The sequence below is a fragment of the Daphnia pulex genome, chromosome 4 (assembly GCF_021134715.1).
Source record: "Daphnia pulex isolate KAP4 chromosome 4, ASM2113471v1".
Lineage (NCBI taxonomy): Eukaryota > Metazoa > Arthropoda > Branchiopoda > Diplostraca > Daphniidae > Daphnia > Daphnia pulex.
In genome coordinates, this window is record NC_060020.1 from 6,593,147 (window position 1) to 6,614,722 (window position 21,576).

The 21,576-nt window shown below is 38.3% G+C and overlaps 5 protein-coding genes across 9 annotated transcripts; all 5 read right to left on the reverse strand.

Annotated features, from left to right (window-relative positions):
* Positions 1-68: 68 nt before the first annotated feature.
* Positions 69-1,652, reverse strand: LOC124191961. The gene is made up of 5 exons (XM_046585022.1): positions 1,361-1,652; positions 1,184-1,298; positions 1,048-1,121; positions 838-986; positions 69-767 (listed from the first exon to the last, which is right to left on the reverse strand). Exons 1-5 carry the CDS (start codon positions 1,495-1,497, stop codon positions 160-162), a joined length of 1,083 nt encoding a protein of 360 aa, XP_046440978.1. The 5' UTR covers positions 1,498-1,652; the 3' UTR covers positions 69-159.
* A 266-nt stretch (positions 1,653-1,918) lies between these two features.
* Positions 1,919-2,919, reverse strand: LOC124192167 (protein artemis-like). The gene is made up of 3 exons (XM_046585350.1): positions 2,534-2,919; positions 2,217-2,471; positions 1,919-2,149 (listed from the first exon to the last, which is right to left on the reverse strand). The coding sequence occupies exons 1-3, from the start codon at positions 2,882-2,884 to the stop codon at positions 2,078-2,080; spliced, it is 678 nt and encodes a 225-aa protein (XP_046441306.1). The 5' UTR covers positions 2,885-2,919; the 3' UTR covers positions 1,919-2,077.
* A 681-nt stretch (positions 2,920-3,600) lies between these two features.
* On the reverse strand, positions 3,601-6,926 carry LOC124192092 (soluble guanylate cyclase 89Db-like). Its single transcript, XM_046585251.1, is given in 14 exon segments — positions 3,601-3,766; positions 3,846-3,938; positions 4,010-4,119; positions 4,187-4,258; positions 4,321-4,402; positions 4,473-4,613; positions 4,692-4,991; positions 4,994-5,233; positions 5,308-5,505; positions 5,573-5,757; positions 5,886-6,060; positions 6,166-6,300; positions 6,390-6,479; positions 6,544-6,926. Coding segments are annotated over 14 exon segments (1,920 nt in total). The 5' UTR covers positions 6,586-6,926; the 3' UTR covers positions 3,601-3,709.
* A 51-nt stretch (positions 6,927-6,977) lies between these two features.
* Positions 6,978-12,705, reverse strand: LOC124192091 (soluble guanylate cyclase 89Da-like). 5 transcript variants are annotated; one of them, XM_046585246.1, is made up of 14 exons: positions 12,294-12,705; positions 11,043-11,132; positions 10,828-10,962; positions 10,055-10,229; positions 9,236-9,651; positions 8,963-9,156; positions 8,793-8,900; positions 8,566-8,734; positions 8,246-8,389; positions 8,100-8,181; positions 7,967-8,038; positions 7,781-7,890; positions 7,629-7,721; positions 6,978-7,531 (listed from the first exon to the last, which is right to left on the reverse strand). In XM_046585246.1, the coding sequence occupies exons 1-14, from the start codon at positions 12,333-12,335 to the stop codon at positions 7,475-7,477; spliced, it is 1,887 nt and encodes a 628-aa protein (XP_046441202.1). In that variant the 5' UTR covers positions 12,336-12,705; the 3' UTR covers positions 6,978-7,474. The 5 variants fall into 5 exon arrangements, with proteins under 5 accessions (XP_046441202.1, XP_046441205.1, XP_046441206.1 ...); XM_046585249.1 differs by lacking the exon at positions 12,294-12,705 and adding an exon at positions 11,591-11,727; XM_046585250.1 differs by lacking the exon at positions 12,294-12,705 and adding an exon at positions 11,529-11,727.
* A 2,479-nt stretch (positions 12,706-15,184) lies between these two features.
* Positions 15,185-20,654, reverse strand: LOC124192090 (soluble guanylate cyclase 89Da-like). Its single transcript, XM_046585245.1, has 14 exons — positions 20,152-20,654; positions 19,321-19,410; positions 19,124-19,258; positions 18,020-18,194; positions 17,394-17,812; positions 17,112-17,305; positions 16,920-17,027; positions 16,691-16,859; positions 16,422-16,568; positions 16,278-16,359; positions 16,138-16,209; positions 15,957-16,066; positions 15,782-15,874; positions 15,185-15,663 (listed from the first exon to the last, which is right to left on the reverse strand). Exons 1-14 carry the CDS (start codon positions 20,191-20,193, stop codon positions 15,604-15,606), a joined length of 1,896 nt encoding a protein of 631 aa, XP_046441201.1. The 5' UTR covers positions 20,194-20,654; the 3' UTR covers positions 15,185-15,603.
* Between the last annotated feature and the right edge of the window lie 922 nt (positions 20,655-21,576).

A 21,576-nucleotide genomic window follows, 5' to 3' on the forward strand; every position in this document is an offset into this window, starting at 1 on the left:
CTCGGCCAAGTAACAACTCTCTTGATGTCAACAAAAAACCAATAGACACCAACAAGAAACCAGTTGCCACATGGTTGTATTACGATACCAAAATGCAAAGTCATGACTAAGAAAGTTATAGAAATTGAACAAGTTCTAATCTTAAGATTGAACAAATCTCTAATCTCTCTTGGATTGGGCACAAGTGCAAAAAATTTTAACAATTGGCCAGCGCGCAGATGCTTCTTCTTGGTACCTGAGCTTCTCGTACGGATGATTTTCTTTGATGTGGTTTCCAATAAGATCGGCCCAGCAAGGTGGAATTTGCAAACGAACCTGTTTCCAACTCGTCGTCTGTCGACGATCAGCCAGTTGCGAAGGAGGAGTTGCTTCCGCAATTGGCTGTATCGGTAGGTCAACAGAGTTAGAAAGTGAATCACTATCGATAAACAACTGTTTCCGCAAGTTCCGGTAGCGAGCGGGGGATCTGGTCTCAACGACATTCCAAGATGAAAGCTGAGGTCGACGATGAGATCGTAGGGTTCGTATGACATCTCGACGCGCCTTTTTCTCGGTTGGAGTGATAAAGGGCGTAGGAAAGCGCTCTCGAAGAACTTTTTGAAATTCAATTAGTGGAGGAGTGCGTGATGGAGTTGGAAAATTGGCTGGATTTTCCACCTGATGCTTAACAGATAAGCAAACGTCAGTGGTTTCGGTTATGGGAGGATTCACATTTGTCACCAATTTCACATTATGCGAGTCTTCAGGTGTTTGGATGGCTGGTTCTTCTATTAAATTTTGTTTTCGACAGAGAAATTAGGTCAAGATACTTTTGTTTGAATTTAACAAAGAGATTACCTGAAAGTTCATCAGAAAGCAGGGAATTCACACTGGTCACGAATGCTAGTGTGCGATGCCATGGAGTGATGTGAAGAGTTGGATGAATAGGCAATCTATTTAGAAATCTAACTATTTTCGCCTCAAATTCCTTCTGACAGTCACCGAGTCTGCTTAAAAATAACTTTGCTAAAAACTAGCTAATTATTTGTGATTATCAATCTTTATTACCTCGATTGTTGTCCTACTAATTCAAAAAATGTATAAATCAGTGGTGTTATTTTAACATCAAAATCAGGTAATGCCTATTAAGAATTAGTGAAGTAAAACCTTGTAATATGTTTTAAAACCAATATAATATAAATACCTTATCTGAAGATGCATGGATTTCATTCAAGATAAAAACAAACTCTTCGAGTAATTCCACAAATTTGTTGGTATGTTGCAGGGATTCAACATTAGCATTTTCATTTCGTATCAACCTGGTATAATACTTTTGGTCAAATTGCACAAGCAGTAATCAGATTGGAAAAGACAAGAGTACCTGACTGAAAGTGTAATCAATGATTCGAGTTGGTTGAGGAAATCGTTTTTTTCCAAAGTAGCCTTAATTAAAAGGTTCAATGGCATATAGACTTCTCTAGACCAAGTTATTTCTGCACACAGAAATTTAAAACTCATGGCGGAACTATAATCTACGAAATTTTTAAGTAGCTTTACCGACGTCGACTCAGCACTTCTTCACTCGCAAGATTTTTTTTTTTTTTTACTATTGTATTGAAACTTGAACTGGCGGGGGAAGGGTAAGCAATTCGCTTTGTTGCCAGTTTTCCTCTGAGAGGCAGAGCTTTCTCAAAGATGGTCTTCTCTCTTCTGTCTTCTTGGCTCCTCCTCTTTAGCCCTCAAGGGAATTTTTGCCGGAAGTTCCAAAGAAAACAACACGGGATCAAAATCAATCGGGGGGGAAGGATGCTAATAATCAACTTTAAACCTATCAGAAAGTAATTCGATTGTTTAATATCGTTTATTTATTGTTTTATATTGTTAGCTTCGTATTGTTTAACGATGACAATTTTCGTAAATAGTGAATGAAAACAGTAACACTGAATTGTATGCGGATCACAGTAAATTTAAATTTGTATAATCTAATTTTTATAATCCCTTTGGCAGGGGGGCGTCTCTAGAGTCGCGCTGGCTATGGCCTGGGTTCCCACGCAGCCGGTGGCCTTGGTTCCCACGCGGCCAGTGGCCTTGGTTCCAATCAATCATCATTGTTTCGGGAACGGAATTGACTGGTGGGCATTGCAACTTTGCAGTCTAAAAGTTGAGCAATCTTTAAAAAAAAAGAAAATGCTAAATGCAACTGTGATAAAGTGATCAAGACTTACTAAAAGAAAGACCTTTTCTTTTGTGACGAGATCAGGCTTAGCGATCGGCGTAACCTTAATACGCGGTTGAAGTGTTTGTACCATATCTTGAATCTCTTCCAGTGAAGAATGCATCGAAAACAGGACTCGCTGGATTCCACCTTCCTCACCAACCAAAACTCTATTGTCGATGTTTTTTCCCGCCATCAAATGCCACTGAGTTGACAACCGAATTGTGAGCACCTTGTTTGAATCCTTAAAAAAGGGTGACTGTTTCTTTGATGACATCTGTAATTAAAGTCATTAAACGATTGTGAAATCCAGGGAGGACAAGAACAAAAAGCACTGACCATGGTTTCACAGGCATGAATGCTGGTCGTCCGTTGCCGACTAATCGCGTTTTTAATATCGGACAAATTACTGTAAATTTGATGTTTAAAATCTGAAGTGTGCACTTGCAGCTTCAATTTTCGATAAACTTCAACGAATAGAAATTCTGCCCCGAAACCTCTTCCAGCTAGAGTAAATAATACCTTGTGCTCTGAACTTTTAGCAATCCAACTGCTGACCAAATCTATTGTAATATCTACACTTGTCTGTCTTGAAGGAAAAGTCTTTGCTGAATCAGTACAAAATGTGCAATCCAGGTATACATGATCAATAGTCTTCAACCCATATTCTGGTCTGGAAGGATTTGACATAAAAGGCTTGAATTTTCTACTGTCTCCTTTAGCTATCCTGAAATCACCAGTGTACAATACTGTACCAAATGGACCTTCATATAAAAACCTAGAATAATAGCTATGAAAAATCACATAATAAATAACAACCAAAATTAAACCTTACATTACACTTCCAGGACAATGACCAGATGGAATTGAAGTAAAACAAAATCCAATTTTGCTTGAATTATCATCAGAGCAATAACCCCAGGAAAATCAATTTTGACAGTATGGTCTAACTCTAGTTCTTTCAAATATGGGGCTAGCTTTGAGTAAATTGGCCAATCAATGAGAATTTTTTTTTGTAGTGCCACTACAATAAATGAAAAGGCCAGGTTTGATCCGAACAGTATGATACAAATCGTGTGAATCCAATCCCTTCATATGATCTATATGAAGTACAAATATAAATTAAATTTCATAAATATACATTTAATTGTGTAAAGTACAAATACCAGCGTGGCAATGAAATAGAAACAAAGCCAAGGATGTTGTGTGGGATTTCATCAATGACCCCTTGAAATTGACTTTCTGAGTTGACTGTCATTTTAATGAAGACCCATTTTGAGGTAAAATTTTAAATGCACTATTTCTCATACAAAATAAAGCGATTTCGAAGATAAGTAATAAGCTTGTATTCCACTATGTCTATATATGTATTGTATTCCAACTATTCCACCTTGTAGTGGAATACAAGCTTATTACTTGAACATCACAGTCTACGATGGGTTATTAATTATACTGATTGCTACTTGAAATACATTTAACCGACAGTGTCTATAAATGTCTATAATAAATAACAGTCTAGTCTGCGGATTCCTGATGATGAAGCAGCCAATAAGTCTGCATCTCGCCTTTGCCCTGTGTAGGAAAAAGAGTTGAAATTAAGCTTTCGCTTCGGCACACTAGTTGAATAAAACATTGACAATTCAATGCCCACCTTGACCTTTACCAGCCCACGCTTTTCGCAGACAAACCCGGAAAACGACTCAAGGAGGCTGTAAGAGGTTGACGACATTTGAATGTTTCCCGGCTGTGGCGGCAAAATTCAAATTACAATTAAAACGGAAAACGAGCTAGGAAATTTGTGCACTTGAACTTTACATCACACGACGACTGCATTCTCGACGCTGTATTGATTGTATCTCCAAAAAAGCAGTAGCGAGGCATTTTAAGCCCAACTACTCCCGCTACTGCCGAGCCAGAGTGAAAACCTGAATTAACGTCAATATCTTAGCCATTTAGTTCTACCCTCATTGCTTCAGGAATCTAAATGAAAACCTGTTCGGATACGGACGTCCATTCCAGTCGTGTTAACAAGTTCGTTAATTTCGTCTCGGAAGCTTAAAGCAACTGCAATAATCAATCTTTGAAAGTAAAATTCTATCTTAATCGATGAAATGCGCAATTTTTACCCAAGGCTACGTCTCTGACGTGGGACTTGTTCTCTTCCGGAGCACCTCCCACAACCATGTAAACTTTTCCAACAGTCTCTACCTTCAATTCGAAGCGTTTCATTTGATGGAATATATTATTTGAAATAGATTGTGTGACAAACTGAACCCACCTTGTAAACTTTGTGTCGATCAACAACAGTATCCAACTGGGAAAAAACCGCATTCATGCTTTTTACCATCTCCAAAGCATTATCCGCATTGATTTCAATGTTTGTAAGTTCGACGAATAGAACTGTAATACTCTCAAAATTCTGCGAAGTACAACACACACCGCGATGAATTCACCAGTGTCCACACACTAGTATTGAATATCGTGGGTATGAAATTACCTGACAAGTATCTACTGGATGCGTTCCTTTACGCAAATTATCAGCCACCGATTGCGGAATCATGGAGTACAGCAGCTGATCTCCGCGCTCCGTCCATTGTTCAAGCAGTTGGTGGGTTTTTTCCAATTCGTGCGATCGTTCCTCAGCTCGTTCGTATAAATCTTCCAGGCGGGAATTGTGCTGTAATCCTCCCATAACCATTTCTCGACCATTCCCGTGCATGCTCAAATCGTCGAGTTTGAGTCCAAGTTCGTCGAGATCCGTTAAGTTATTCACGATAGGGTTGCAAAGAAATATTACAGCATCCCTATACAATTTAAGAATGATATATGTAGAGGTAATTTAAATAAAACTGTCAGAAATAATAAGATTGCTGCATCCCATTCTTTGAGATAGCGGAACTGGCCCTGCAGAAATAGGCGACGACTTTCCTCCGATTTGTTATTTCCTACGGTCTGTAAAGTTTTATTGCCTACTGTTTCTTCCTTTTTGTAGATCAAAAATAATTCGATTTCACACATAACTTTCTGTAAGCCAAGAATCTATGAACGTTAATAATTCAAGAACAATTAGCTATTTTTTTCACAAAGTATAAATGTTATATACATTTACTTACGTTATCCCACGTGAGGTTAACTCTAGGACGACGCATCTTGACTAGTTCGTCAAGGCTATGTCCAATTATTCCATCCATGAACATGATCTTTAATTGTTTGCCCGTGCTTATTATTTTAAGATCAGAACGAAAGATTAGGGCAAATGGAAAGAGTTGTAACAGGGCATTGCTAGACAACGTTGAAGACATTATTGCCCTCTTTGATTTGAAAAGGAAAAATTGCATCATATTCTAGTCTCAACCAGCCAATGTATTTGCGTCATACCATACTCACGTCAAGATTAAGATTGCTACCGTTCATCATCTCTCGACTAGCCAAATAGTCCCGATTGTTGAAATGAAGACGGAATCGATTTTGGTAATATTCATCCTCCCCAGTGGGTTCACTAGCTAACTCTTCGACGAGAAGTTCGATATTAAAGTAGTCTTTCGCAAGTTGAAGGAGCAGACCTATGTATTACCAATAAGATAAGAAAGGGAAACATGCAATTAGCTCTTCGCGGAACAGCGCTACACGCTTTTTAATCACGCGATTATTGGCCAATCAATAACTGTGAATCAAGCTTAATTGACTCTACCTCTGAGGTAAGGGCAAAGGCCGCTGCGTGGAGTTCGGTAGTGCAGCAAAACACCATCAGCATCTTCGTGCGAGATGTACATGCTAGGCGAAACCATTTTGGGAAACATGTATCTCATTTGTAAATGGATATTGTCGATGCCGGTCAGGAAGTCGCAAAAGTAACGACCACCAGCCTAAAAGCAATCAAACAAATTACTTAATTAACGTTGCGTGTCTATAACAAAGATTTTATGCTACTCAAAAATGAAATAAAAAATTGTAAATCAAAATGAAATTACTTTAATGATCTTGTCGTAACCATATTGGTCAAAGGAGCGGATAAAACAGCGCCCAAAATAATTCAAGAAATCAAGCTCCGTCAACCTATTCCCGACAACTTCTGCAGCTGCGGTGGCCAATTCCATGACCAAATCCTTAATGACAACGAATTTAAAAATGAAAATTTGTTTTTAATTATTGTTTAACTGATCTGGTAAGGTAACAGACAAAAGTTTTGTCATACATCCGGATAAGTTTGGTGAGTACAGAAGACAGTGTTGCGATAGTTGGTTTTTTCTAGGAGAGCGTGCCAGAGTTGTTCTCCATATTCCAACTTTAAAAACCAATGAATTTAGCTTACACGGTTGAATGCAACGTCGTCCGCATAAGTATTTTACCTGAAAGATATTTTGGATGGTCTCAAAAATCATACCGTACATGTTGAACTCAACTTTTCTAACTTTCAAAGGCTCAGCGTTCACTAGAAATTGACGGTGACTGGGTTGAAAAAGTTGGACTCGTTACGTCGTAATTAGCACCAGCAAATGAATAATGTAATCGCTTTCATTCTGCTTTCTACTTTTATACTCGACAAGTGCACCACAACTTATGCACGCAAATGACTGCCGTAGCGATCATGCGCATCGACTGTCTGCGCATCAACTGGTGCGGATCCAAATGGTCGGATCGAGCAGATCTGTAAAAAACGCTGAAGTCGATCGAATGAATTGTGGGATGTCGTGTGTCGCACAATACAATTATAGACGGTATGTCGGAAAAACGGAAGACTAATTACTATGTAAACTATTATTCTTGCTAATTACATATTTCAATGATAACATTTTGTATTTTTATATCCATATAATTTCTTACATCACATAAAACAAACGTTACGTTAATTAACATCTACTAACGACTTATTAATCATACTGTAAAGACATCAAATCATTCGCAAATAACACGATTAAACTGATAATTAAACAAATGTGATGTGTATATAAAAAAAGACAATTGGAGTATTGGGCATAATAATATCCAATGATATATAAGACAATTTAATTTGCTGGTACATTTGACTTTAAATGAGTACTTGAGATCATTATTGTGTGATCACTAGTTTGACATGAAACTTACCTTATTTTATACACCTTTTAGTGGTAAGTGTATATTTTAAAGACTAAAGATTGAATACAAGTACGTGACACTGTCCACGTAGTGCGCTAGAACCGGAAGGCACCACTCTGTCCAGCCAAATGTGCCCAACAAAATTTCCAGCATATCTGAGGTAACATTTTTAACAAACTGCGGAGCTGTTGGATGCTCACAAACCTATCGCGGAGGGGAACGGTATCTCAATAACCAATAGGTTTCCATTTCTCCTTTGCCCTAAATGTGGAATAGGTATACAAATTTTAAATTGTAGTCAGACACGTTCACGAAAAATACCCGAATAAAGCAGTTCCACTTATTATTGGTGGATCACCTTGACAATTACGGTTCCACGAATCTTGCAATCGAATCCCACAAAGGATTTCAGAAGGTTGTAGGATACACTGGAAATCTGAATTCTACCAGGCTAAACAGGATAAATTAGATTTGAAAATATGATTGCTGGATTATGTAATGTTGGTATACCAAACTAGTTGTTTGCATGCGCGCTGCAGTGTTGATAGTGTCACCAAAGAAACTGTAACGAGGTTTTTTCCTTCCGAGAAGTCCTGCTACTGCAGGGCCCGAATGAAGTCCTTGGAAATGTTATGCGCGATATTTATTTCAGAGTTGTTGATATGGGCAGTTAACTACAAGAAGAAAATTGCTAACCTATACGAATCTCGACTGGCATGCCGCTATTCGCTGATAACTCGTTGAGCAAGTCACGGAATCCAAGAGCCACTAGAAAATAATAGTTCAATGATAGACTACATTCCTCGATGGAATATTTAATAATATATACCCATACAGACGTCTTTGACGTGCGTATCGTTTTTGGTCGGTGCCCCACCAACTACCATGTATACTTTCCCAATAGTCTCCACCTGCACCAGAAACCCAAGAAATAATTTCAATTAGAACTTTCGCCTGGCTAATATTCACTTTTACCTTGTAAACGTTGTGTTGATCTATGACTTTGTCTAGGCCAGAAAAAACGGCATTCATACAACTGACAGCCTCTAGCGCACTTTTGATCATGATGTCGTCGATGTTTGTCATTTCGACGAAAGAGGCAGTGATGCATTCAAAAGCCTAAATAAAAATTTGGCATCACCAAATGTCGTAAAACATTTGAAATTAAGAGAAATGAAGAAATGTGTTAGCCTAATTCATATCAGACATTCCGGAAAGTGGAAATGTTTGGCTAGCTTCCATCGAACTTAAAGGTACAAGTTTACAAAGCTAACAAGAAAACTTTGAAGCCTTACTTCACAAGTGTCAACAGGTTCTTTGCCTCTCCGCAAACTTTTGGCGATGGATTCGGGAATCATGGAATAAAGCAGCTCGTCCCCTCTTCGCTTCCACTCGTCAAGAAGGTCATGAGTGTTATGTAACTCTTTAGCTCTCTCTTCGGCTCGTTCGTACAAATCTTCCAAGCTGTTAAAACGACAAAGTTAACGTGATTTTTAAAAATATGTTTCTACCTACGTTTTACCTGGAGTTATGTTGTTGTGCTGTCATGACCAATTCACGACTATGTCCATGCAAACTGAGATCACCAATAGAGAGGCCGAGCTCGTACATATCTTCCATGTTGTCAATTCTAGGGTGCAAAAATGCAGCGATATAATCAGCCGTCCACTTCTTTTTTTTTTTCAAACTTACAGCGGGTTGCAGAGATACATGATGGCTTGCCAATCTTTCATGTGACGCATCTCTCCGCGAAGCAAAAGTCGACGAGGCTGATCGTTCTTCGGTTCGTCTGGCATAGTTTTACAAACCTTTGATAGCGGATATTCTTCCGTATTCCTAGCCAGCATCATTTCCAGTTCGCATGCGACGCGTTGCAGTGTGACTAACTAAATTAAAAACAATCAACTTTTATAGTGGAGGAACAAGTAAAATTAAATACTAGATATTATGTAGGTAAATATTTACGTTGTCCCAAGTGAGGTTTAATCTAGGACGACGCAATCTTGCAACGTCTGGCAGAATTTGTCCGATCAACATCCGACGAGAAAACATTAGCCTTAACTGACAGCCAACGGCAATTATCTTTAAGTCAGAACTGAAGATCAGACAGAAGGGGAAAAGTTGCAGCAGAATGGAACTGGAGAGTTGAGGCAACGGTTCCTGGTAATCATTGGCCGTTGTCGAGGTGAGGAAGTTTGCTTTCCGCTCTAGTGCCATGGCACCGTGTTCAATCGTTTTGCAGGCCATGTAATCACGATTGTCAAAATTGATCCGAATTCGGTATTGGTAGCCCATTTCGCTGTTGCCGTAGGTATTTTGAGAAAATGTTCCAGCGGCAAGACGAATGCCGTAAAAATCTGTTGCAACCTGATCCAGTAAGCCTGTTAAAAATGAATTATTAATTTATTACGATAAAGTATATTTTATTTTCGAGAAGATTCCTATTTCCTAGCACTAAACTTATTTATACATGGATGTTACATAGTATACCGCCTTATGGGAATTTTTAGAACTGCTCAGCACGGAATTTTTTTAAAAAAGCAAAAATTAAACAATACCCGTTTTGTTTATTTACTACAGCAGTATTTGCGAATCATATTAGATTTAAAATTTCACAAATAATTCCCCCCCCCCCCTCGAATCGGTGGATCTTTACGGGTATCTTTACAACGAAATTGGATGGAGAATCCAATTCATAGCACTCGTTGCAGTTGATTCCTCGTTTAACTTATTTATTCTAATTATACTTTTCAATATTTCTTACGTCTTACGTCTTACGATTACCGTAAAGGTATGGATAAAAGCCAATTCTGGATGTCCGATAGTGAATGACTACTCCATCCGCATCTTCTTCCAAGACGTAAATAAAGGGATGATCCATTTTAGGATATCTGTACTTCATGTGCAGATGGACGCTATCTATTCCGGAAAGAAAGTTGCAAAAAAATCGTCCGCATCTCTGCTCGTCAGAAAGAAGGAAAAAATGACATTATATTATTCAGGCTGCATCATAAAGGACGGATAACGCAATCGCAAAGGCTTCCATTTCCTTTTCATTTCTTATTTGTTGACATAAATGGAACTTGCAAAAAAGACACACACTCTGCAGTTCATTCGTCTTTTCAACACAAGCGTCGCATGTTAATATTTCTTTTTTGACGCAACTCGTCTCTGCATGGTTCTTTGGTAAGTTTCTAGGCATTCATTCACAACCCGTATCTCCAGCCAAGTTAGAATGACTTCCTTTCGCGGAAACGTCCGCTAGACAAGCTTGAATCGATATGTAGCAGTTCCAAACGGACAAAACTTTTTTAAAAAGTTTCAACCGCCATATAGTGAGACGTCGGCATACAATCGGCTCTGCTATCGACTGTAATCCAGCATTTTATGTTTCCTTCTAAAATTGTCAATTTTGCTCTCATCCGCTTACGTCTGGCGTTTTCAAAAATATTACTGGTTTGGGTACCGGAATCAATTTCTTTTGTGTTCGATTCAGCCGGATAAAGACTATATAACATTAAATTGAGAAATATCTTGGAAATGGCTTTTTTAGTTACTTTGATTAACGTTTCATATTTGAAGGGTCCAGCTGCGCGGATGAAGCATCGGCCGAAATAGGTCAGGAAATCTTGCGGTGTCGAGCCGTCGGCTATTAAATTAGCGGCTACATTTGCCATTTTAATCGCCAAGTCCTTACATATATACCCATATAAAAATTAAGAGTTAAAAATTTTGAATTTCATTGAAAAGCGAGTTCTTGCATCGTATTTACTTCCGAATAGATACTGTGAGTGCAAAAGGTGGTATTTTGGTATTCCACTTTTTCAAGAAGCGAAAGCCAGACGTCATTTCCGTAATCTGCCTGCAAAGAAGACATAAACAAAAATTCAATATCAAGTCGAACTTAACTTGTTGTTGTGATACATCAGCACCGTATAACCGTGAAATAAGAAGTCTGAAACAAACTTCAAACAACGCTGAATTCAAGTATAATACATTTCTGAATAAAGCAAGAGGTAAATACGTAATCAAAAAACAAAAGTTGTTGAATTCTCGTTGTTTCTATAAGAACAAAAAGGTAATAAGTACGATTAAGCTGGATTACGGAAACGGAAGCCCTTTCACAGTGGAGGTTTTCAGGTACGGTGATCCTGTTTTCATCTGTACGAAATTACATGTCTGAATTTATGAATACAAAGGAGAATACATGCATGCACAAATCTACGTAATGCATAAGAATGGAAGAGCCTAGCAATACCGTTTAGAGTAAACATATGGTACACTGTACAAGGCAGCAGGCAAACTACGTACTACTTATACGACAGAATAAATAAGTCACATCGATCAGCCCCCCTGAGAAATGCACGCGCCAGTGCAACTTGCACGAGCCACTGACTGTTTTTCTTGGACTGAAATAATGTTAAGATTGTTTACAGTAGACCTACTATAGAGAATTTTTGTTCAAATACGCATGATTTCCTCTTTGTTCAGAAAATTCTTTGAATTGCTCTTTTCGGACGCTTTTTTCAGAGCTATATAGACATCTATAACTCTGCTTTTTTTTCAGTTACATAAGCATACTTAATTCTTAGTTCGCGTTACATTCCGGTCGACAACTTTTATCACGTCTATGTCGTCAATATTACGCAAATTCTTAACGCAAATAGAACGCGGTCCCATGGTTTTTTAATCACTTTTTATATTCTTTTGACAAAAATTCTATCCCTGATTTTGTTTGATTTTTAAATGTAATGGGGCTAGATCTCACAAGTCTTCTGGCAGCTTTTCAAACACTAAAGCGCATTTAAAGATTTAAACTCGTTTAAACTTTAATAATCAATACTCTCGTGATCTTCTTAGTCAATGTTAATCCCCACCCTTCATTTTCTCCAATTGCTTAAATTAATTTAATATAAAAAAATAAGCTTGTAACGTTGATAAGGGAATTATGAAAAAGAATATTACAAAAGTGCTAAGTCGATTCAGCTTATATCGCAGCACATATAATAAGAATATTTCTCACCTGAATAATGGAGCCTATGGTCTCGAAAATAAGTCCGTACATATCGAATGGGTCCGAGTAACTGACGGCAGATTGATGGCAGAAGAGAGAAAATCGATTTCGCTTTTTAAAAAATATTCACTTTCACTATATGCTCGCCAAGTTTCTATCTAGAATAATAATATTGGCAAATTGTATTAGGTTCTTCACACAATTTTTCCGTTGCTATCGTCACAATATGGACCCTTTCACACCCAGTGACTGGGTTTCCCAGGTGATGGGGATTGGCGCGCCTATTATATTTGTAACTGCAAGAAACTCAAATGGTGAAAGGAGAAGTGAGATAAAGTACCCAGCTAAAAAAAAAGGATGTCAGGTTATTAAATAAACCTTGAAACGACAAAAGGGAAATTGTGTTCTTTACTCGGCAAGCAATAGGAGTCGTTTGGTGGACGCGGAACTCACGCATCCGACTGTATAGACCCATATCTTGGTATTCCCTGGTCTTCCAGTATACGTACGGTACGGTATACCCTTTCACATTTGTTGCTTCATATATTTTCCATATTTCAAACGAAAGAGCATGCGTACTAACTTCGTAGATGCTTATGTTGATTCCTTGAGCCTATAGGTCTACTATGCAGACGAAAAGATTTCTTTTCATTAGGCTGTCTTGTCTGTTTATTAAATCAAGGCATAATTCGTGCATAAGAAATTTTTACGCAGACATAGACTGACATGGAAAGCGACGGTCTGATTAAAGTTTATTGATCCGATTAAATCATTTTTTTTTCTTAGTAATATAAACACGTGAAAGCTGAGATACGGCCAGCGTCGCACAAGGGGTTTTTTCAAAAGTGTCACCTTTTTGGGGTTTTCTGAGAAAAGAAGAAAATCGATAAAAACGCGCGCTTTATTTAAAAACTTTCTATAACACACAAATCCAATCGCTGACTGTCAAAATCTAATTTTGTCGTTAAAATATAATTTGTCTCTTGTACTAACCCAAAAGTGAACTTTTGTTTTGACGTAAGCTGAATGAACTCAGTTCCACGTTTATAAAAGTGAAACTTTCTTTCAAATTTAGAATTACACGTGCCCGAAAATATTGAATGAGTTTCTGCTTCGGGCAAGATTTTAAAATAATAAAGACCAACTATCATAAATGTCCGTAGAGACCATGAATTATTCAAGAGTGATAGAATTACAGTAACCCAATACATTTTCTTGTTGCATTATTTTCCTTGTGCAATGTAGAGGACTAGAGGCTACGACAGTAATACAGGCGACACAGTATAACTTTCAGTCTGAGTTGCTCACCACCAACTGGACTCGATATGGAATAGTATTGCAAAGGTACGTCTGATTTCGCGGGAAAGGGATTATTATTTTCTCAGAGGACATAGTTGATATAGAGGTTTTTCCATTTGGTTCGTGTAAGTAGAGGGAAAAGTCGTGCGGCTAGTCGACTAGTGCGCACCATGGCGGGGGATAGCCGAAACTTGCTGCAGACTTTGCTTGATCCAAACGATAGTCACCGTAAGGCCATGTACTGTAACCTGTCAGGCTGTCAGCAGCAAAAGTGAAACCTGTTTTTTTTCTTAAGTGTTTAAAATGACAAAAGGTTTTTGTTTCATATGTTCAACTTATGAAACAAAAATAGATCGCCGAAGTTTTTTCAAAGTGAAATGAGTTCTTTCTCAATTGAATTACTGTTAATGTTGCATTCTGGCACTTTGAAAAAACTTCGGCGATCTATTTTTGTTTCATAAGTTGAACATATGAAACAAAAACCTTTTGTCATTTTAAACACTTAAGAAAAAAAACAGGTTTCACTTTTGCTGCTGACAGCCTGACAGGTTACAGTACATGGCCTTACGGTGACTATCGTTTGGATCAAGCAAAGTCTGCAGCAAGTTTCGGCTATCCCCCGCCATGGTGCGCACTAGTCGACTAGCCGCACGACTTTTCCCTCTACTTACACGAACCAAATGGAAAAACCGGTTTTTCCATTTGGTTCGTGTAAGTAGAGGGAAAAGTCGTGCGGCTAGTCGACTAGTGCGCACCATGGCGGTGGATAGCCGAAACTTGCTGCAGACTTTGCTTGATTCAAACGATAGTCACCGTAAGGCCATGTACTGTAACCTGTCAGGCTGTCAGCAGCAAAAGTGAAACCTGTTTTTTTTCTTAAGTGTTTAAAATGACAGAAGGTTTTTGTTTCATATGTTCAACTTATGAAAAAAAAAGAGTTCGCCGAAGTTTTTTTAAAGTGAAATGAGTTCTTTCTCAATTGAATTACTGTTAATGTTGCATTCTGGCACTTTGAAAAAACTTCGGCGATCTCTTTTTTTTTTCATAAGTTGAACATATGAAACAAAAACCTTTTGTCATTTTAAACACTTAAGAAAAAAAACAGGTTTCACTTTTGCTGCTGACAGCCTGACAGGTTACAGTACATGGCCTTACGGTGACTATCGTTTGGATCAAGCAAAGTCTGCAGCAAGTTTCGGCTATCCACCGCCATGGTGCGCACTAGTCGACTAGCCGCACGACTTTTCCCTCTACTTACACGAACCAAATGGAAAAACCTCTATAATAGCATACAATACCAATACCACCGTGGAGAAAATGTTCTTCGTAAAAAAGGTATATCCACATGGATTTTGACGCAAACTCAGAATTGCTAAGCATTAGGTGGAATTGGTTTTGTACATTCAAACAAGCGAATTACGCTTTAAGTTTGAGTCTAAGCATGTAAACAGCTAAAAAGAAATCGACAATGCAGTGTATATATGTGAGGGAAACATACTGTACGGTATGCGTCACCACTCACTTCCTATACTACTAACTACGTACTTGTGGTATAAATTACGAACAATATGTTTACTATATTGTCTGCTGTTATTGTTCCGGAATACAAAGTCTCTACATTTTGCCCAACTCAGCGCCGTAGCGTGTAAAAGGTAAACCTACAAATGCACAGATTGAGACACACACAGACGAGTAAAAGACTTTGTAATGACAGTGTTGTGCATAGAAAAGAATAGCCTATTCATGCAGCTGCAGTTCATTATTGTTTCTGGTCGGATACCACCAGCATCCTCTCGTTAGTACGCAATTGAAATGACATCATTCAATTTTCAAATGGTTATGGGACAATTAACGATAAGGAATAAAATTCAATAACCCATTCACATGTTTCCCGAATCCTGAATTCTCCTGGTACGAAGTTGGTATAGCAGTACGTTGCTAGTCATTAGTCAAATGTTTTTTTTTTTTTTTTGTTTTTTGTATTTAATCCAAATTTCCGTACATGTGTGCACCTTATCCTTTAACGATAAGGAAGCGGTTGGTATTGCAAAAGCCAGTAAGTTTTCATTTCACCTTTTCCCTGTTTAATATCGAATTCGAGTGAAGCAAAAAAAAAAAAAAAAAGATTAGTTTATTCTTTGCCATAAGAAGTTTTGACGATAAATAAAAAAAAAGTCAGATAACTTGCAATGAATTACCTTAATCATCACGATCCCTCGCTTCTCAAAGAGGAATTCGGCAGAGCATTGCATCAGGTTGTACACTGTACTAGAAATGTGAATTTTCCCCGGCTAGATCAACATTTAAAATTCGATTAAAAAATTAATTCACGACAACGTTACTACGCCACAATAGCTGAATACTATTTTTTACCAAACTGGTTGTTTGCATTCTAGCCGCAGTGTTGATAGTGTCGCCAAAAAAACAATAGCGAGGCATTTTCCTTCCCAAAACTCCAGCAACCGCTGGACCGGAATGAATACCTAAAAATAATTTGTTATCAATATTCATCACGAATGACTGATGGAGATGTGAATAGCAAATGATAGCAAACCTATGCGAATTTCGACGGGTATCCCAACCTTTGTAGATAGTTCATTGATTGCATCACGGAATTCAAGGGCAACTAGACGGGTAAAATCAAAACTAATTTAGGTTTTTTTTTAAAGAAATTATGACCACATATGTACGTACCCAAAAATATATCTTTGACGTGCGACTCGCATCTTGTCGGTGCCCCTCCTACGACCATGTAAACATTTCCGATTGTCTCCACCTGCATTAATCACACTCACACACTAACGAGTGAACACTTTTGTTGGAGAATTGTGAATTTACTTTATAAACATTAGGCTGATGGTCAACGATCTTGTCCAGTGCGGAGAAAACGGAATTCATACAGCTGACAGCCTCTAGCGCACTTTTTATCATGATGTCTTCTATGTTAGTCATTTCGACAAAAGAGACGGTGATACATTCGAAAACCTAATTTGGAAAAACAAATTAAATGACGTTAGAAATTCCGGAAAGTGGAAATGTTTGGCTAGCTTCCATCGAACTTTAAGGTACAAGTTTACAAAGCTAACAAGATAACCTTAAAGCCTTACTTCACAAGTGTCAACAGGTTCTTTGCCTCGTCGCAAACTCTCGGCGATGGATTCGGGAATCATGGAATAAAGCAGCTCGTCTCCTCTTCGCTTCCACTCGTCAAGGAGTTCATGAGTTACCTGTAGCTCTTTAGCTTTCTCTTCGGCTCGTTCGTACAAATCTTCCAACCTTAAAATAATACAGTTAACGTGTGATTTTCTCAAATACAATTCAATAGTTCAATTTTACCTGGAACTATGCTGCTGTCCCGTCATCACCAATTCGCGACCATGTCCGTGCAAACTAAGATCGCTGAGCGCAAGGCCCACCTCTGACAGGTCATCGATGTTGTTAATTCTAGGGAATACGTTAATTTAGCTGATACCAATAACTGACTGCTTTTCTTTTCCAGGGTTTTATCCTTTCAGATATCGTACTTACAGCGGATTGCAGAGATATATGATGGCTTGCCAATCCTTCACGTAACGCATCTCTCCACGAAGAAAAAGACGGAGAGGCTGTTCGTACTTCGGTTCGTCTGGCAAAGTTTTACAAATCTTTGATAGTTGATATTCTTCCGTGTTATTAGACAGCATGATTTCGAGTTCGCATGCGACGCGCTGAAGTGTGACCAACTGAATCAAAAGAAATATGAAAATCAATAGTGGAGATATAAGTTTAACTACAAATTGGAGTATCAATTTGAGAAAAAAATAGATTTACGTTGTCCCAAGTAAGGTTTAATCTAGGACGACGCAATCTTGCAACGTCTGGCAGAATCTGTCCGATCAACATCCGCCACAAAAACATTTGTTTTAACTGATGGCCAGCAGCGATTATCTTTAAGTCGGAACGGAAAATCAGACAGAAGGGGAAAAGTTGCAGCAGAATGGAACTGGAGAGTTGAGGCAACGATTCCTGTTGAATGTTGGCCGTTGTCGAGGTGAGGAAGTTTGCTTTCCGCTCTAGTGCCATACTGGCACCGCGTTCAATCGCTTTGCAGGCCATGTAATCACCGTTGTCAAAGTTGAGGCGGATTTGGTACTTGTAGCCTCCTTCATTATTACCACATGGCTCATCTGGAACGTGGCCCATCGAAAGTTGAAGGCCATAGAAATCTGCAGCAACTTGACGTAATAAACCTGTAGAAATCATCATCTGTCGTCAATATCTATTTAGATGGCGGCGAATTTAAATAACTTCCAACGTTGGAACAGCAAGAAACAAGTAAAGAAAAACATGCAAGCCAGCCGCTGCAATAAGGTAACCGAATCTAACTCAAAATTTGCTCAGGAAGAAAAATTAGCATTTGTAACGGGAACAAAAAAAAAAAAAAAAAAAACGATTACCGTAGAGAAATGGAGGAAACCCGCACCGAGATGTCCTGTAATGTATTAAAGCACCTTCAGCATCTTCTTCCAAAACGTAAATAAAAGGGTGATCCATTTTAGGATATCTGTACTTCATATGGAGATGAACAGTATCGATAGCGGAAAGAAAGTCGCAAAAAAATCGTCCGCATCTCTACATTAAAACAATTAAGAAACAATATAAAATTTTCGAAATCTTAAGTTAAATACAATAAGACTACAACGGTGCTGTGTTGCGATTGTTTGAATGACATCTCAGAGGGCTTATTATCGGTTATTCTTATCTCTAGTACAAAACCCACGCATCCTTAGCACATCCTTACATTTCCTAGAACTGTTCTTCCCTTCCCATCGCCGCACACTGCTACGATATGCTTTCCCACTTCCTCTGTATCACCTTCAGCGCCCCCACTCTCTTTTCTTCCCGAATCAAATCCTAGTCTCTCACACCAAACACTATATATTAATTTGTACTTCAATCAATTGTATGGGCAACGCTAGCCCGCGCGGACACGCCCGACCAAAATGAAATAAATTAAAAATACTTAACTCGGTTTAGAGGTTTATAGGACGAAGCAGATGCAATAGTGAAATGATATTTAATACTTTCCCATTCCACTTAGAAAGATACAATGTCATTACATGAGATTATCCGAAATACTGTGCGCTGTCAGGGTAACATTTTATGGTTGAGCCATTGATTTCTAGTCATGCTACTTATAAAATGTTTACACATTTACTTACTTATAAAGTGCACATATCAGAGCCATTTCAAGTACACATATTGTTTACTGCCTTCGGGAACGTGAACACTAAAACAGAAATCGGCTCAAGCCGGCATCATTAATCTTGTATTCAAACTTCCCTTTCAAGAAATTGCCCAATATGTCATCCTGTTGATGTCATTTCACGGAATTACCGAATTACTGGAATGGGCTGTTGGAATTCTAACCAACTTCAACATGGGCCGGCTAAGCCACTAAGACAACCGGAACCAATTTGATGTGTACGCGGGACTGCGCAGAACGGAACGAATTGCAGGCCCACACATAAAAGACGGAAGTAGAAAAAGTTACGACTTACTTTGATCAACTTTTCGTATCCGAAAGTTCCAGCTGCACGGATGAAACAGCGGCCAAAGTAAGCAAGGAAATCTTGCACGGTCCAACCGTTTGCGATTATTGTCACGGCAGCGTTGGCCAGCTTCATAACTAAGTCCTAATCCAACATGTATTCATTTTATCAATAAAAGACACTCACTTCTTTGAATCGTTATTTACGTCCGGATAGATACTGTGAGTGCAAAAGGTTGTGTTGCGATAGCCCACTCTGTCTAGGAGCGAGAACCAAACGTCGTTCCCATATTCCGTCTAAGAATAATAAAAAAAGAAGTTTGATTATTAATCGGACGGCAAGCACAAATTTACTTATTTCGGGCTAAACTTTTAATTTAACAAGCACTATCTCCAGCTTCTTCACGATCTCCGTTTATTCGGTCGATTATAGGTAAACTAGAGTTAAGCGTCTAATTATTAACATGTGTCTGAATCTGAATCGTCTTCGCTTGAGTGCCTTACTCCGAAGTCCGATAAAGTGTTGAAAGAAGCGCGTTGTTAACTTTTCCTCGTGAAAGCATAATACGTAGTATTAGTTTATAAAATTACTTAGACGGGAAGCCTATATTTGCAAAAGATTTTATTTAATTGGGTAGCGTTACATTTAAAAAAAAATGTTGGAATAGTCGGGTCTCGTAACATTTAAGATCACATTTTGGCTCATTATAAACGCCTTTCTTTGTTCGTTATCGCTAATGGACCCAATTCCTTTTTTTAACAATCGCTATATGTTCTCACTATATGCTCTCGCTATAAGTCTAACAAACTTATCGAGAAAGAGCAATTCCACTTCTTTATCTCTTTGTTCTTTTATTGCATTATATCTTACTAGCTATGAATAAGATCATTCGAAGATTTCAATTTAATTTACATGCGCCTTCACTCGCATGATATACGTATACATACAGTTCCATGAGAAATTGAAACTAAGTTAAACCTAGTTACAACTCTGCATCATTTGAAAAAGTCTATAAAATGAAAATAAAAAATTCTTACCTGAATTACCGATCCAACGGTCACAAAAATGATTCCGTACATTTTTAATAGTCACTGATGCTTAAGGTCCGTACATGTGATGCGCTGCGAACCAAACAATGTGTATATTAGAACCCTAGAGACGATAGAAAGAAGATAGAAAATAACTAGTTTGTGTGATAACCGAAAATTGAAATATAAAACCTTTGGGAAAAATAAATTTTTAATCTTTAAACAAGAATTAACAGGGAAATTGGGCTAGTGAATTTCAGAACTTGTGGAGCTGAGGAATTGTAAGTTCACTGCACCGGACTTACTTTTCCCTTATGCAGGCTATTGGGACTATACGGAGAGGTTTCCTTACGTCCCATACGGAACCCTAACCCCTTGTCATTTGTTGCTTTCTTTCAAGCTCTTACCTACGAGCATGCGTACTAGCTGAAAGTTGACCAGTTGGATCTTCCATATTTTTGTTTTATTTTATTTTGAAAATTCCAGCAACTCTTTTGAGTCGATTTCTACGCCTCACATTTTAAGAGGCCGAAGATATTTCTAAGAAAATCCGCTTCGATCGTCGGAAGAGCCGTGGCCCGTGGGTTGTTGATTGAAAGGGGCCCACAGCAGAGGAATGGATGTATCGGCTAAAGATATTAGTGTAAGAACCCACGGAATTTATGTTATAGAGAATTCTTATTAAATTGTGGGAATTATTTGAAATAAGGGAGAAAACAAAAAAAATCGCCTAATTAAATTAATTTGATTTTCACTATGAAAAATTCCCAGCAAATATGTCGATCTATAATACTCGTCGTTCTATTTTTCATCTCGAATGAACGTCTTCCCAACAAGGATACAAGTGACGTCTGTAACACGAGCAGTTCCCTTCTCAGCAAAGAAAAAAGAAAATATTTGTCTTACTTTTCTGACGGTAGACGTTGGCTTAACGTTTTAAAAACAGCAACAAGCAACACCACACAACATCCAATCCATAGACCACCCCAGAAGGTGAAACAGTCTCTTAAGTTTGCACAGGAGGTATTTTTCCGGGTGAATTGTAGAAATTACGTTGCATTCCATTTACTGTGTGTTATCGACAATTCTCGAAAACAAGCGGTAGTTATGAGTGAAGTTCAATTTTTCAAACGGTATCTGTCTCAACGAAGATCCCTCGTTGGTGCGTGCTGGACTGTCCACTGAGAATGCTCGACCCAAATCATTTACTAATAATTGTGGAAAGAGAAATGGGGCGAGTCAAGTTCAATGTTTTATTTTTCTTTCCAATGACCTTTGATCGACTCATTCAGTAGAAAGTATAGTGTCAGAAACCAGTATGAACTCGCCAAATATGGAGGACATACTGTACTCTCGTTGGTTGCGCATTTGGACCTTTTTTAATTGCAGTCAGCTTTTGTTGTCAGTTGCGACTTCAACCAAGAAGCTTTCAAG

Coding starts and splice junctions, on each gene's coding strand:
- LOC124192091 (XM_046585246.1), bottom strand. CDS start 12,335: ATGTACGGACTTATTTTCGAGACCATAGGCTCCATTATTCAG. Junction 11,133..12,293: donor CCATAGGCTCCATTATTCAG/GTGAGAAATATT, acceptor TCTTCTTTGCAG/GCAGATTACGGAAATGACGT. Junction 8,182..8,245: donor ATCAACACAACGTTTACAAG/GTAAAAGTGAAT, acceptor TTTCTGGTGCAG/GTGGAGACTATTGGGAAAGT.
- LOC124192167 (XM_046585350.1), bottom strand. CDS start 2,884: ATGTCAAATCCTTCCAGACCAGAATATGGGTTGAAGACTATTGATCAT. Junction 2,472..2,533: donor TTCATGCCTGTGAAACCATG/GTCAGTGCTTTT, acceptor CTTTAATTACAG/ATGTCATCAAAGAAACAGTC. Junction 2,150..2,216: donor ATCTCGTCACAAAAGAAAAG/GTCTTTCTTTTA, acceptor TTTTTTTTAAAG/ATTGCTCAACTTTTAGACTG.
- LOC124192090 (XM_046585245.1), bottom strand. CDS start 20,193: ATGTACGGAATCATTTTTGTGACCGTTGGATCGGTAATTCAG. Junction 17,028..17,111: donor ATATATCTCTGCAATCCGCT/GTAAGTACGATA, acceptor CGTATTCCCTAG/AATTAACAACATCGATGACC. Junction 16,067..16,137: donor ACCCGTCGAAATTCGCATAG/GTTTGCTATCAT, acceptor AATTATTTTTAG/GTATTCATTCCGGTCCAGCG.
- LOC124191961 (XM_046585022.1), bottom strand. CDS start 1,497: ATGAGTTTTAAATTTCTGTGTGCAGAAATAACTTGGTCTAGAGAAGTC. Junction 1,299..1,360: donor TTGATTACACTTTCAGTCAG/GTACTCTTGTCT, acceptor GTATTATACCAG/GTTGATACGAAATGAAAATG. Junction 1,122..1,183: donor TCCATGCATCTTCAGATAAG/GTATTTATATTA, acceptor AATTCTTAATAG/GCATTACCTGATTTTGATGT.